Source organism: Phocoena phocoena, chromosome 2, assembly GCF_963924675.1.
Source record: "Phocoena phocoena chromosome 2, mPhoPho1.1, whole genome shotgun sequence".
Classification (NCBI taxonomy): domain Eukaryota; kingdom Metazoa; phylum Chordata; class Mammalia; order Artiodactyla; family Phocoenidae; genus Phocoena; species Phocoena phocoena.
The window spans coordinates 84,133,483-84,146,720 of NC_089220.1; the positions used below are offsets into that span (position 1 = coordinate 84,133,483).

At 44.5% G+C, this 13,238-nt stretch overlaps 1 protein-coding gene and 1 non-coding gene across 2 annotated transcripts; both read right to left on the minus strand.

The window, feature by feature from the left end:
• Positions 1–165: 165 nt before the first annotated feature.
• RHOV (ras homolog family member V) lies at positions 166–1,266 on the minus strand. Its single transcript, XM_065871354.1, has 3 exons — positions 1,059–1,266; positions 808–866; positions 166–609 (listed from the first exon to the last, which is right to left on the minus strand). The coding sequence occupies exons 1-3, from the start codon at positions 1,264–1,266 to the stop codon at positions 166–168; spliced, it is 711 nt and encodes a 236-aa protein (XP_065727426.1).
• Positions 1,267–12,608: 11,342 nt separating this feature from the next.
• Positions 12,609–12,681, minus strand: TRNAA-UGC (transfer RNA alanine (anticodon UGC)). The gene has a single exon. It is a non-coding gene; the product is annotated as a tRNA-Ala (tRNA).
• Between the last annotated feature and the right edge of the window lie 557 nt (positions 12,682–13,238).

The window sequence follows — 13,238 nt, forward strand, 5'->3', positions numbered from 1 at the left end:
ACATAAGAGTGGGCAGTTGGAGGCTGTGTTGCCACAGTGTTCATATGGGAACTGAGTCCCACGGGGGTGACGTGGCCCTGCCAGCAGGTCCCTCAAAGGCCCCATGCCCCAGGTTCTAGAAGTCTGTGGCCATTGGCCTACTGATCATTTTGCTGCCACAGCTCTTCAAACAAAGCAGAAGAACTTCTTCCAGCGGCAGCGGGAGAGGGTGCGCACACCTTTGGCATTCAGTTTCTTCTCCAGCCGGGCTTTGTGCTCAATGGCACTGAGAATGGCCAAGTCAAACACCTCCTTCAAGTTCTTCTGTGTCAAGGCAGAGCATTCCAGGTAGCAGCAGGCCCGGATCTTCTCGGCCAGACCCTGAGCCTGGGGTTGAGGCACGGGGCCTTTCCGGCCTCCCTGGTCCAGCTGAATCAGTACATTGACATCGTCCCTCAGGTCGGCCTGCGTGCCCACCAGCAGCACGGGCGCCTGGGGGTTGTGAGTGCGGATCTCTGGCAGCCATTTCTCTGTGATGTTTTGGAAGGAGCTGGGCTGCACCACGCTGAAGCAGACCAGGAAGACATCCGTATCCGGGTAGCAGAGGGAGCGAAGGCGATCAAAGTCTTCCTGGGATGGAAAGGCCAGGCCATTAGTAGGCTTATTCCCTGCCCCTGGACGCGGGAATCCGCTTGTCACCTGAGGTTGGAGGCTGAGACTCGTAACTAAGGGCCCAAGGCCTTCTCCATTCCTGATGGATCAGGGGTCCTCCCAGCTTCCAGCCCACCTCACCCCAGACCAGCAGAGGCCGCTCCCTACTCCTCTCACCTGTCCCGCTGTGTCCCAGAGCTCAATGCGCACCGGGGCTCCGTCAACCAGGACTTGCACTGCAGAGGAGGAGCAGGGGAAAGTCTGAGTTACAGCGTCCAGGATCCCACCAGGCCTCACCAGCGCCACCTCGGGGCCTGCTCCCGTCAGCCTCCCCGGCGGTTTCAGTGCACTCGCGCCTCAGCGCCAGCCCCAGCCCCGGTGCACAACCCCAGCCCCTGCCACGCGGCCGCCGGGGCCGTTGAAATTACCGGAGAAGGTGTCCAGCGCTGTGGGCCGGTAGCGCGCGGGGTACCCATTGCAGGTATAGCTGACGATGAGGCTGCTCTTGCCCACGGCGCCGTCGCCCACAAGCACGCACTTGATGCCCAGCTCTGGGGACGCGCTGCCCCGCCGCGACGGAGGGGTCGGGGCCCGGAGCGGGGACGACTCGGCCTCGCTTAGCTCCCGCGGGGGCATGGCCCGCTCCCGGGACAGCCGGGTACCAGGCTCCGCTGTGCTCGGTGAAGCAAGGTCCGTCGAGGTTGCCTCTGACTGAATCTGCCGAGACCCGGCTCAACCGCCAGCAGCTAACCGCGGGTATATGGGGGGGCCCCGCCTACCTCATCTGCATATCCCATGCGGCCTCGGGCCCCGCCCACCCTCCAGGCCTCCTCTAGGACCTCCCTCTGCAGCGTACCGCAAGAGGTCAGGCAATCTCTCACACCCCGAGAAAGAGAGGCAGGCCAAAAAATGACGCTCGGAGAATCACACAGGTATGAGGACAAAGACTCGCCCAAATGAGGCAGATCTAGGTATCTTGGCAGAGAAAGATATCCAGGATTTATTGTTAGGAGGAAGAAGCAAATTGCAGAACACATAATGCTGCATGTTCAAATTAAACCTCTGTTCAAATTAAAACAAAAAACTAGACATGTTTGTACGAGTATAAAAAAGTCTGGGTAATAAGTTTATTAATTAATGAATTATTTTTTTAAAATATAGAGATCATGAAGAGGCCGAAGATACACTCAGGCGTGAACTCAGCAGGCAGGAATGTAACGACCCCCTTCCACCGAAGAGGTCCTCTAGACTCAGCCTGAAGGCAGGCTTTAAACACCTTCACTCTGCTCCTCTAAAGGAACTCAGGGTGCTGGAGAAGCTAGCTGGGGAGGATCTTCAAGGACAGTCCTCCAATTGAATATTTTCTAAATCCCCAAAGTTCCTAATATTATCTTCATCATCATCATCAAAAGCACATAGTAATTAACTATTTGCTGATGCTGTTCTGGGCCTCGCACTGTCCTTGCCTTAGAAGGAGTTTACAGACAGAGACAAGATATCCCAGGTAGCCCTAAGAAGGTCACCAAGAGAGCAAGTGAAAAATAGCCTGATGCTGATTTCATCTCTTTATTGCAGCCACACCAAGTGACACCAGGCCCAGAATCCTTTCTCTGAATTCCAAGCCCATACAAAGATCTCAGCCTACACAAAGATCATTGAAAACACCGCATTCATGAGTTGTTGAAGGGAGACTGTTGGGAGGCAGATATTAAAGAAAAGAGATAATCCAATTTCTTAAACAGTTGGTAGTATAAAAATCCCTAAGTCAAAATCTCTAAATCTCTTGAAAAAAGTCTCAGGACCCCTGGTTTTTATTTATTTTTCTTTTTTTTCCCCCACTGTTGGTCAAAAGTTGAGGACAACTAGAACATTGCTGATTTAACCATTTAAAGCTTGACTGTGGGGAAATGGTAGGATCCCCAGTATCCACTTCTGCATCCCAATGTCTACATCCTGCATTTCCTATGTCCGAGTGTCTGGGGATGCTAATAACCCCTAACTATAGCCCCCAGTGACTTCTCAGACACATCCACATAAGTTTATTCATCTGGCAAGTGAAAGAAGCCTCAAAGTGTTGTCTTGCCATTGTATAACCCAGGAGGTCTAAAAGCTATTCTTTTTGCTCTCCTGGAAAGGGAGGCAAGAATGGGAATTTGAAAGACCTAGACATCAAGAGATGTGCCCCAGTATTCCTACTTCTTCAGCTCATTAGCTGTGTGATTCCTGAGAAATCACTTGCTCCATCTCAGCTATAAAATGCCAGGTGAAGCATATTTATTTCTTAAGGTCCTTCTGGTGCTAGCAATCTGTTATTCAGGGAACCTGGGGAAGTTGCCTCAGCCCAGGTGTCTGGGACAAAATTAACACACACACATACACACCCAACACACACACACACACACACACACACACACACACACACACACGCTCTTCTTCACAGCACTCTTGTCCTTTTACCCAAGCTTTAATAGTTTTATTGTAGCTTATTACCCAAGCTTTAATAGTTTTATTGTATTTATTATTGAAGGTAATCCTGTTTAATTCTTTCTGCAGGTAGAAGGGGTATAAATAATACACAAATACACAAATGGGGGGAGGTATCAGCTGGCTATGGTTAAAGCCCTAACTTGGCCTGCAACAGGCCATTCTTCACTGGCCCCTTGGGTGGGGACACTTTCGAACCTAGGTCGTTCTGTCGGAGCTGGTTTAGGGACAGTCTTGTCAGCAAGAGGGGGAGGGAGGAGACAACCTGGGGAGCTGGTGAGTCATCTATTTCTCAGCTAAGGGCTTGTAATTCTGGCTGTTGCTGCTGGGAGAGTCCCCTCCCGAGGGTGGCTTGAGTCTTATTCCTGCCCACCTGACGGATTGTCTGTCCCAACTTCCAGTCAGATACACATTTGCTAAGACTAAAACGTCGCCTTGACTTTCTCCTTGGAGAAATGATTGATTTTAGGATTGGACTAGGAAATATACAAGATGAGCCTGGGAACATTTTGTAGCACAGAAAGTAAGGAAGTGCTAAACAAACAAACAAAACAACAGGAAGGTGGAGATAAGTTAGAGGACACAGGGGCCAACTGAAAGAGCTTCCAAAGGCCAAATCTGGGACAATTGGAGCAACAAAATAAACCAGTATTGGATTATAACCCAAAGTATAAAATAAATAGCTGCTAGTCTATTCTGATATAAATGATTGAATACATAAATAAATGGGGGATAATAGCCAAATCTCCTGTGAAGAATTCCAAATAATGTATGTATATACTCCACCCTCAAGGAGGAGTGTAAACCAGCAATCTTGTGGGCTGTGTATAGTGATTTCCTTGCAAAGAGGACAGTCTGAAAAGGGTGGGGAAATAAATAACTTTACAGTGGAGAATCCTGACAAACACTCCCTCAAGCAGGTGATCAAGATTAAGATCAACACTGATAAGTCAAGCTGATAGTATGCACCCTTGATGTGATGTGATGAGAATGACATTTTACCTCTGACGAACTCCAGCCTAATCATGAGAAAAACATCGGAAAAGTTCCAACTGAGAGACATTCTACAAAATGCTGGCCCAGTACTCCTGAAAACTGTCAAGATCATCAAAAACAAGGTAAGTATGAAAAACTGCCACAGCCAAGAGGAGCCTAAGGAGACATGACAATTAAATGTAATGTGGGATCCTGGGTGGGATCCTGGGAGAAAAAGAGGACATTAGGTAAAAACCAAGGAATTCTGAATAAAATATGAACTTTAGTTAATAATAATATACCAATGCTGGTTCATTAATTGTGACAAATGTATACCATACAATGTAAGATATTTATAATGGGGGAAACTGGGTGTGAGATACAGGGAAACCCTGTGCTATCTTCTCAATTTTTCTGTAAATCTAAACTGTTCCAAAATAAAGTGTATTAAAAAACAAAAAAACTGAGCTTCCCTGGTGGTGCAGTGGTTAAGAATCCACCTGCCAATGCAGGAGACATGGGTTCGAGCCCTGGTCCAGGAAGATCCCACATGCTGTAGAGCAACTAAGCCTGTGCACCACAACAACTAAGCCTGCGCTCTGGAGCCTGTGAGCCACAACTACTGAGACCCTGTGCCACAACTACTGAGGCCTGCGTGCCTGGAGCCTGTGGTCCGCAACAAGAGAAGCCACTGCAATGAGAAGCACGCGCACCGCAACAGAGTAGCCCCACTTGCCGTAACTAGAGAAAGCCCGCACGCAGCAACAAAGACCCAACACAGCCAAAAATAAATGATAAATAAATTTTAAAAATTAAAAAAAAAAACTAATAAAGAAAAGTATGGTACTGGAACAAAAACAGACACATAGATCAATGGAAGAGTATATAGAGCCCAGAAATAAACCCTTGCTTGTACAATCAATCTACAACAAAGGAGGCAAGAATATAAAATGGGGAAAAGACAAGCTTTTCAAAAATGCTGCTGGGAACACTGGACAGCTACATGCAAAAGAATCAAACTGGACTACTTTCTCACACCATATACAAAATAAACTCACAATGGATTAAGACTTAAATATAAGACCTAAAACCATAAAACTCCTAGAAGAAAACATGGGCAGTATGCTCTTTGACATAGGTCTTAGTAATATTTTTTTGGATCTGTCTCCTGGAAAGGGAAACAAAAGCAAAAATAAGCAAATGGGACTACATCGAACTAAAAAGCTTTTGCACATCGCAAGAAACTATCAACAAAACAAAGACAGCCTATTGAATGGGAGAAGATATTTGCAAACAATATATTCAATAAGGGGTTAATATCCAAAATATACAAAGAACTCATAAAATTCAACGAAGAAAAAAACCAAAACAAAACAACCCGACTAAAAAATGGGCAGAGGACCTGAATAGACATTTTTCTGAAGAAGACACATGGACAGCCAACAGGCACAAGAAAAGATGCTCAACATCACTCATCATAAGAGAGATACAAATTAAAAGCACAATTGTCAGAATGGCTATCATCAAAAGACAACAAATAACAAATGTTGGTGAGAATGTGGAGAAAAGGGAACACTTGTGAATTATCAGTTGGACTGTAAATTGATGCAGCCACTATGGAAAACAGTATGGAGGTTCCCCCCAAAATTAAAAATAGAACTACCATATGATCCAGCAATTTCACTTCTGGGTATTTACCTGAAGAAAACAAAAACAATAATTCGAAAAGATATATGCACTCCAATGTTCATTGCAGCATTATTTACAGTAGCCAAGATATGGAAACCACCTTAGTGTCCATGATAGATGAATGGATAAAGATATGGTATATATGTACAAAGGAATATTACTCAGCCATAAAAAATGAAACCTTGCCATTTGTCACAACATGGATGGATCTACAGGGTATTATGCTAAGTGAAATAAGTCAGACAGAGAAAGACAAATGCCGTATGACCTCACTTATATGTAGAATCTAAAAAACAAAACAAAACGAAATAGGGACTTCCCTGGTAGTCCAGTGGCTAAGACTCCACACTCCCAATGCAGGGGGCCTGGGTTCGATCCCTAGTCAGGGAACTAGATCCCACATGCCGCAGCTAAGACCCAGTGCAGCCAAATAAATAAATACATACATAAATATTTTTAAAAATAACAACAATAAAATAAAAAGAGAGTCGTAATTACAGAGAACAAACAGGTAGATGCCAGAAGGGAGGAGGGTGGCAGGGAGTGAAATACTGAGGGGATTAAGAGGTACAAACCTCCAGTTATAAAATAAATAAGCCACGAGGATGTAAAAGGAATATGGTCAATAATATTGGAATAACTGTGTGGCAACAGATGGTTACTAGACTTATGGTGATCATTTCATAACATATGCAAATGTCAAATCACTATGTAGTACATCTAAAACTGATGTAATATTGTATGTCAACTATATCAAAAAAACCCCAAAAACCTAAGCCCTAAGTTAAAAAAAATTAGCTAGCTTAGGGAGAGTGTAAGATTAATAAAATAGTTTTAATTAGCAGAAAAACAAAACTAAACTAAAACGTGGCCCTGACATTGAATCACGGCAGTCATAACATTTTGTTTCCAAAGTGTCCAACACAAGGTGTATGGAGCTTTAGACTTGTAGAAGTGCTTTAGTTTGCCCTATCTCACATGATACCCAAGTGCAATTGCTGGGGTCTGTGAGGGGTGTTAGGGGGAGTATACAGGGGCCCAGAGAAGTTAGGGGACTAGCCTCAAGATCAAAGAAGCTAGTAAGTGGCAGACAGTCCCAGAACCATCAATCCACAGGTTCACACTCAGGTATGGTCAAATTCTTAGGCATTTCTGTTAAGCCCATATCTTATTTAAAATTACTGCATACACTGGAATACCTACAGCAAAACCTCAACTCAGTAAGAATAAACCAAAAGAAATCTACCCGTACCCCACCACCGTGGTTTTCCTATTGCTGAAAAAGGGATTAACAAAAAAGAAAGAGTTTACTCAAAAAGTTCAGTGCACAGGCTCTTTGTGAGTGAAATGCACCTCATGTAGTCTTTTTCTATTTCTTCTGCATACTAAACTCCAAAGCCTCCGAATCAGGCTTGTTACTCAGAAGGAGCCCAGAGACTCAATGGGCAGGTCAGAAAGCTTTGAAATAAAAAGCGGATGCAAGAAAAAGAATTTTGGGCTTCCCTGGTGGCGCAGTGGTTGAGAATCCGCCTGCCGATGCAGGGGACACGGGTTCGTGCCCCGGTCCGGGAGGATCCCACATGCCACGGAGCGGCTGGGCCCGTGAGCCATGGCCGCTGAGCCTGCGCGTCCAGGGCCTGTGCTCCGCAATGGGAGAGGCCACAACAGTGAGAGGCCCGCGTACCGAAAAACAAAAACAAAAACAAAACAAAACAAAAAAAAGCGGATGCAAGAAAAAGAATTTTATATCTAACGCTTAATTTCTTTGTCCATCATACTTCAATAAACCTGGGAAGAACACTACTTATTTACCAACATACTGATGATAATACAGTAATTAGGCTGCACACTCACCAGGCTTTCCAGTTAATTAATTGGATTTTTCTCTACTCGGTGTACTTGTGTCCTGGGAGAGAGCTGGCGGCAAAGTCAGCGGCCTGGGCTGAGTCAGCCTCCTGGTGCCGGGGGAACAGGATCTTGCTAGTCAGCCCTCCAGCCCCTCCATGCCATCTGTCTCTAGGATCAGGCTGCCTCTGGAGCGTCGGCCTTGCCCTGCCCACTGTCCCGCATCCAGCCTTGCTTAGCCTTTGCTTCTCCCTGTCTTTCTCTCCACCCCGTCTCCATCTACCTGATCCCAACTGCTACTGCCCCCCTCAGACAACTCTTTCCTGCCCAGTATTTTTTTCTTTTTCTTTTCTTTTTTTTAACTGCCTTCAGGAGTTGCCAGCTAAAAACGTTCATGTAAAAGAACTCCCCTCTCCTTTCATTAACAGAGTTCCCCTTCTAACTTCCTTATTTCTGATCACGTAGCACAATTCTCTCAAGCTAATGAATTGGAAGGAGTTGGAGCCGAATACTCTCCAAACCTTCCGATGCACTTGGACTCCCTCCTCTCCATCCTCCCCCGTCCTCAGTCCTTTTCGTGAAGTACTTGACGCCCCTCTTCCTTTTAGCATCCCTTGCCCAAAGAATCACCTCCTGCCTGCCTCCCTGGCTTTGTTCTGCTCATTTCTAGTGCGCTCAGTCTTCCTAAGACAAGTTTATTCTGTCACCCTCCCACTAAAAAACCTATAGTGAATCCCTGTTTGCCATTGGATAGACTGTACAAGTCCCTGCTGGCATCCCACAGCCTCTAATTACAGTATACCCCCAGGATGGGATAAATAGCCACTGAAATAATCCTTGAGAGAACTTCCAATGATGTAGGAAAATGTTAAAAATAGTGTTAGGGCTTCCCTGGTGGTGCAGTGGTTGAGAGTCCGCCTGCCGATGCAGGGGACACGGGTTCGTGCCCCGGTCTGGGAAGATCCCACATGCCGCGGAGCAGCGGCTAGGCCCGTGAGCCATGGCCGCTGAGCCTGCGCTCCGCAACGGGAGAGGCCACAACACTGAGAGGTCCGTGTACCGCAAAAAAAAAAAAAAAAAAGTTAAATGATACAGAATTATATAAACAGTTTGAGCCCAGGTATTTTTTTTTAAAAGTGTACAGTTAGAATTAAAGAGAGTCCTATATGAAGGACATAGACCAAAATATGGAGATTCATCGCCATTGGGTGGGAAGCCTGATATATAATGAACACTAAACACGTTAGCAATTAATATTATGTTGCTTTATCATCATTTTCTCTCCTTTTTCTACAATGAACATGTTATTTTACACTAAAAAAAAGTTACTGGGCTTTCCTGGTGGTGCAGTGGTTAAGAATCCACCTGCCAATGCAGGGGACACGGGTTCAATCCCTGGCCCGGGAAGATTCCACATGCCGCGGAGCCACTAAGCCCGTGTGCCACAACTACTGAGCCTGCGCTCTAGAACCCATGAGCCACAACTACTGAAGCCCGTGCACCTAGAGCCCATGCTCTGCAACAAGAGAAGCCACGGCAATGGGAAGCCCGTGCACTGCAACGAAGAGTAGTCCCTGCTCACCACAACTAGAGAAAGCCCACGCACAGCAATGAAGACCCAAAGCAGCCAAAAATAAATTTTACAAAGTTACTGAAATTAAAAAATATATTTGTCGTATATTTAGAAAAAAAAGAGGAAATGCACCAACATGTCAATGACTACCTCTGAATGGCAGAATTATGAATAGTTTGTTCTCATTCATTCCTTCATTCCATGAGGTTCTTTTCGAACCCACTGTGGGGCAGTCACTGTGGAAAGTGCTGAGTGCACGTGGATGAACAAAACAGGCCTCACCTCTTTCCCCACCTCGCTCTACCCTACATTAACCTCCCTCTAAACTCATTGTTTCTCTCACTTTGAGAACGTTATGTGTTTCCTGTGTGCATATCATATACTTCAAGCAGCTGGGAACAGGGAGGGTCTCATACAACTTCTGGCTCTTACTGCCCCAGTCCAGTGGCATCCCACTTAGGAGGAGCTTATTAACTCTTTGTGGAATGAATAAATGAATGGGGAGGCATGATTTGCCAAATGATAAAGAGACTGATAAGCAGGCAGCCCCACCTTCCCTGATGTCACAAGCACTTGTCCAAATGGCCAAGCCCTGGGTTCAGCCAAATCCTCAGTTACTTCTCCTCAAAGACTGGCTCCACTGGCCCAAAGCCTCCTCTTGAATAGAAGTTGGGGCCTGAGACCGCCGAGGTCCACTCAGCTCCCTGGGGTTAACGCTAGAGTGTGTGTTTTCCTCTGATGATGAGGATGATCATTATGAACATTAGCAACTTTACAGAAAGAGGACCCAATAAACAAGCATTCAATTAATAATGACATCCAAATTCTCTTCTTGGCATTGCTTATATAAATTCACATTTTACATAGTTTTAATCAGGGATGATATTTACATTGTTTAACAACTGGTATGGCTGCAGAGAGATGCTAGTCCTTGTGCTGGAGCAGCTTTTTAGAAGATCTTTAGTGTGCCTGATATTAACCCTTTAGTGGCTGGCTCCTGGGGAAGAGTGATGGGGAGGGGTACACTCAGGGAAGTGGATTTTTTTTTTTTTTGGCCACATCGTTGCGGCACATGGGCTCTAGAGCACGTGAACTTAGCTGCGACATGCATGTGGGATCTTTGTTCCCCGACCAGGGATTGAACCTGCGTCCCCTGCATTGGAAGGCAGATTCTTAACCACTGGACTACCACGGAAGTCCTGGAAGTGGATATTTTAACAACTGGTGTGGCCACATCGGTGTGTACCTGCTGAACTTCATCAGTCTGGTTGGGTTTGGAGTGAGTGTGAACCAAGCAAAGAGGGCTTGGAAACAGCCTGAAGAAACAGCAGGAATCACGCCCAGAAGGTAAAGAGTCTTGTCCATTTTGGAACTAAAACTATCTCAGCCTGGCCAAGGAAGAGAGTGGTGAGAAATGAGCTGGAGAGGGAGGCAGGAGCCCAATCCAGGTCACATCACAGCTTTTCTTTTCCTTCAGGGTTATTTCACTGGGGAACAGCTAGCCTAGGGTGACCAGGACTAGGGGGTATCCTGGGACACAGAACTTTCAGTGCTAAACCCAGGAAGGCTGGTCTCCCTAACTAGATCTCTTTTTCCTCCTGTTAGTAGGTCCAGCCTGCTCTTCAGAAAGACCACAGCAATTGAAACTAGAAACAGAGCAGGATTTTCCAAACCACCATGAAATCACCTTTCACTATTTTTTGTAAAAGTGCTGATAGAAAGGTACTGGGTTTTGTTCACATTTAAGTTTGTATAAAGCTAGTATTTCTCAATCAACTTCCTTTCCCTGCCTTTATTGCAAATTATGCTTTTGTTAACAAGAGACAAGATAGCTTGATGGCTAAGAGCGTGGGCTCTTGGCCAAAGCATCTGGGTTGGTATCTGGGTTGTGTCCCTTAATAACTGTTGTCTTTTCTGGGCCCCAGTTTCCTTGTCTGTAAAATGAGATTGATTAAAATAGTACCTGCTTCATAGAATGCTGTGAGGATTAAATGAATTATGGAGAATGCTCAGAATAGTGCCGGTACAGAGAGAATGCTCTGCAAGGGTGCACTAGTGTTATAATTATCTTCCTCTGGGACAGGGCAAGTTTTTTCAGATGAAGTCATGGCTCCACCTGAGACTGAACAATACAAATTTGTCAGATAAGGTAGATTCGGAATTTCTTCTTCTGTGACCCAGACAGGGAACACAAAAAGTCATCATTCTAATACACTGGTATTGTTATTATCTTTATAGGTGAGGAAACTGAGTCTCCATTGAAGTTAAGTGACTTGCCCAAGGCCTCACGGCTAAGACTGAGCCAGGATCGCAGAACCCCGTCTGTCGCCCCACCATCACCCCCGTTTCAGTCCTCCCCTTAAGAATGGTGGGCTATGGGGACTTCCCTGGTGGTCCAGCGGGTAAGACTCTGTGCTCCCAATGCAGGGGGCTCAGGTTTGATCCCTGGTCGGGGAACTAGATCCTGCCTGCATGCCACAACTAAGAGTTCACATGCCGAGACGAAGATCAAGTGTGCCACAACTAAGACCCAGTGCAGCCTAAATAAATAAATCTTGAAAAAAATAAGAGTCATGGGCTACACCATCAATGGACATGGTTTAGGAAGACATGATATATGTATACACACACACGCACGCGTGCACACACACACACAATGGAATATTACTCAGTCATAAAAAAGAATGAAATATTGCCATTTGCAGCAGCAAATGGATGGACCTAGAGAATATTATACTTGGTGAAGTAAGTCAGACAAAGACAAATATTATTATGAAATCACTTATATGTAGAATCTAAAAAATAGTACAAATGAATCTATATACAAAACAGAAACAGACTTATGGACACAGAAAACAAACTTACAGTTATCAAAAAGGAAGGGGGGCAAGGATAAATTATGAGTATGGGATTAGCAGATACGAACTACTACACATAAAATAGATAAGCAACAAGGGTTTACTGTATAGCACAGGGAAATATATTCAATATCTTATAATAACCTATAATGGAAAATAATCTGAAGAAAAAATATATATAACTGAATCACTTTGCTGTACACCTGAAACTAACCCAATATTGTAAACCAACTATACTTCAATTTTTAAAAATACAAAAAAAAAAGAATAATTATGGGCTACAAAGCATGCTATCTATTGTTTTATTATCTTTTGTCTTATAAACTCTAATATCCATTCTGACATTTGGGCAGAGATCTTTTGATTTTTTTAATTTTTATTTTTAAAAAAATATTTATTTATTTATTTTTCTGTCTATCTTGGTTGCACCAGGTCTTAGTTGTGGCATGTGGGATCTTTAGTTGCGGTGTGTGGACTCTTAGTTGGGGCATGTGGAATTCCTCTTAGTTGCGGCATGCAGACTCTCTTAGGTGTAGCATGCATGTGGGATCTAGCTCCCCAGCCAGGGATCGAACCCAGGACCCCTGCATTGCAAACGCAGAGTCTTACCCACTGGACCACCAGGGAAGTCCCGTGGGCAGAGATCTTTTTAAAATTTGATATCGCAATCAACTCTATTGAGATATCATTTACATCTAAAATGCACCCATTTTAAGTGTATAATTTAATGAGTTTTGACCAATGTATCCACCTACATAATCAACACCACCACAATCAATATACAAAACATTTCCATCTCCCCTAAAAAGTTCCTTCTTGCTCCTTTCTAGTCAATCCTCCACCCCCATGCCAGGTCCTACGCAAACACTGATCAGCTTTCTGTCGCTAAGGTTTAGTTTTTGCGTTTTAGAATTTCAAATAAACAGAAACGTGCTCTGTGTACTCTCCTATGTCTCACTTCTTACACTCAGCCCGTTTTTGAGTTTCATTCATGCTTTTGTACGTAAGGCTAGTTTGTTCTTTTTTTAATTGCTGAATAGTATTCCATTGTATGGATGTACCACTATTTGTTTATTCTTTTATTGATAGACATTTTTAAAATAAATTTATTTTATTTATTTATTTTTGGCTGCATTGGGTCTTCATTGCTGTGCACAGGCTTCTCATTGCAGTGGCTTTTCTTG

Excerpts from the sequence above, each read along its gene's own strand:
- RHOV (XM_065871354.1), bottom strand. The coding sequence starts at position 1,266 with ATGCCCCCGCGGGAGCTAAGCGAGGCCGAGTCGTCCCCGCTCCGGGCC. Across the intron at positions 867-1,058 it reads AGCGCTGGACACCTTCTCCG|TGCAAGTCCTGGTTGACGGA; the intron begins GTAATTTCAACG and ends CCTCCTCTGCAG. Across the intron at positions 610-807 it reads TCTGGGACACAGCGGGACAG|GAAGACTTTGATCGCCTTCG; the intron begins GTGAGAGGAGTA and ends TTTCCATCCCAG.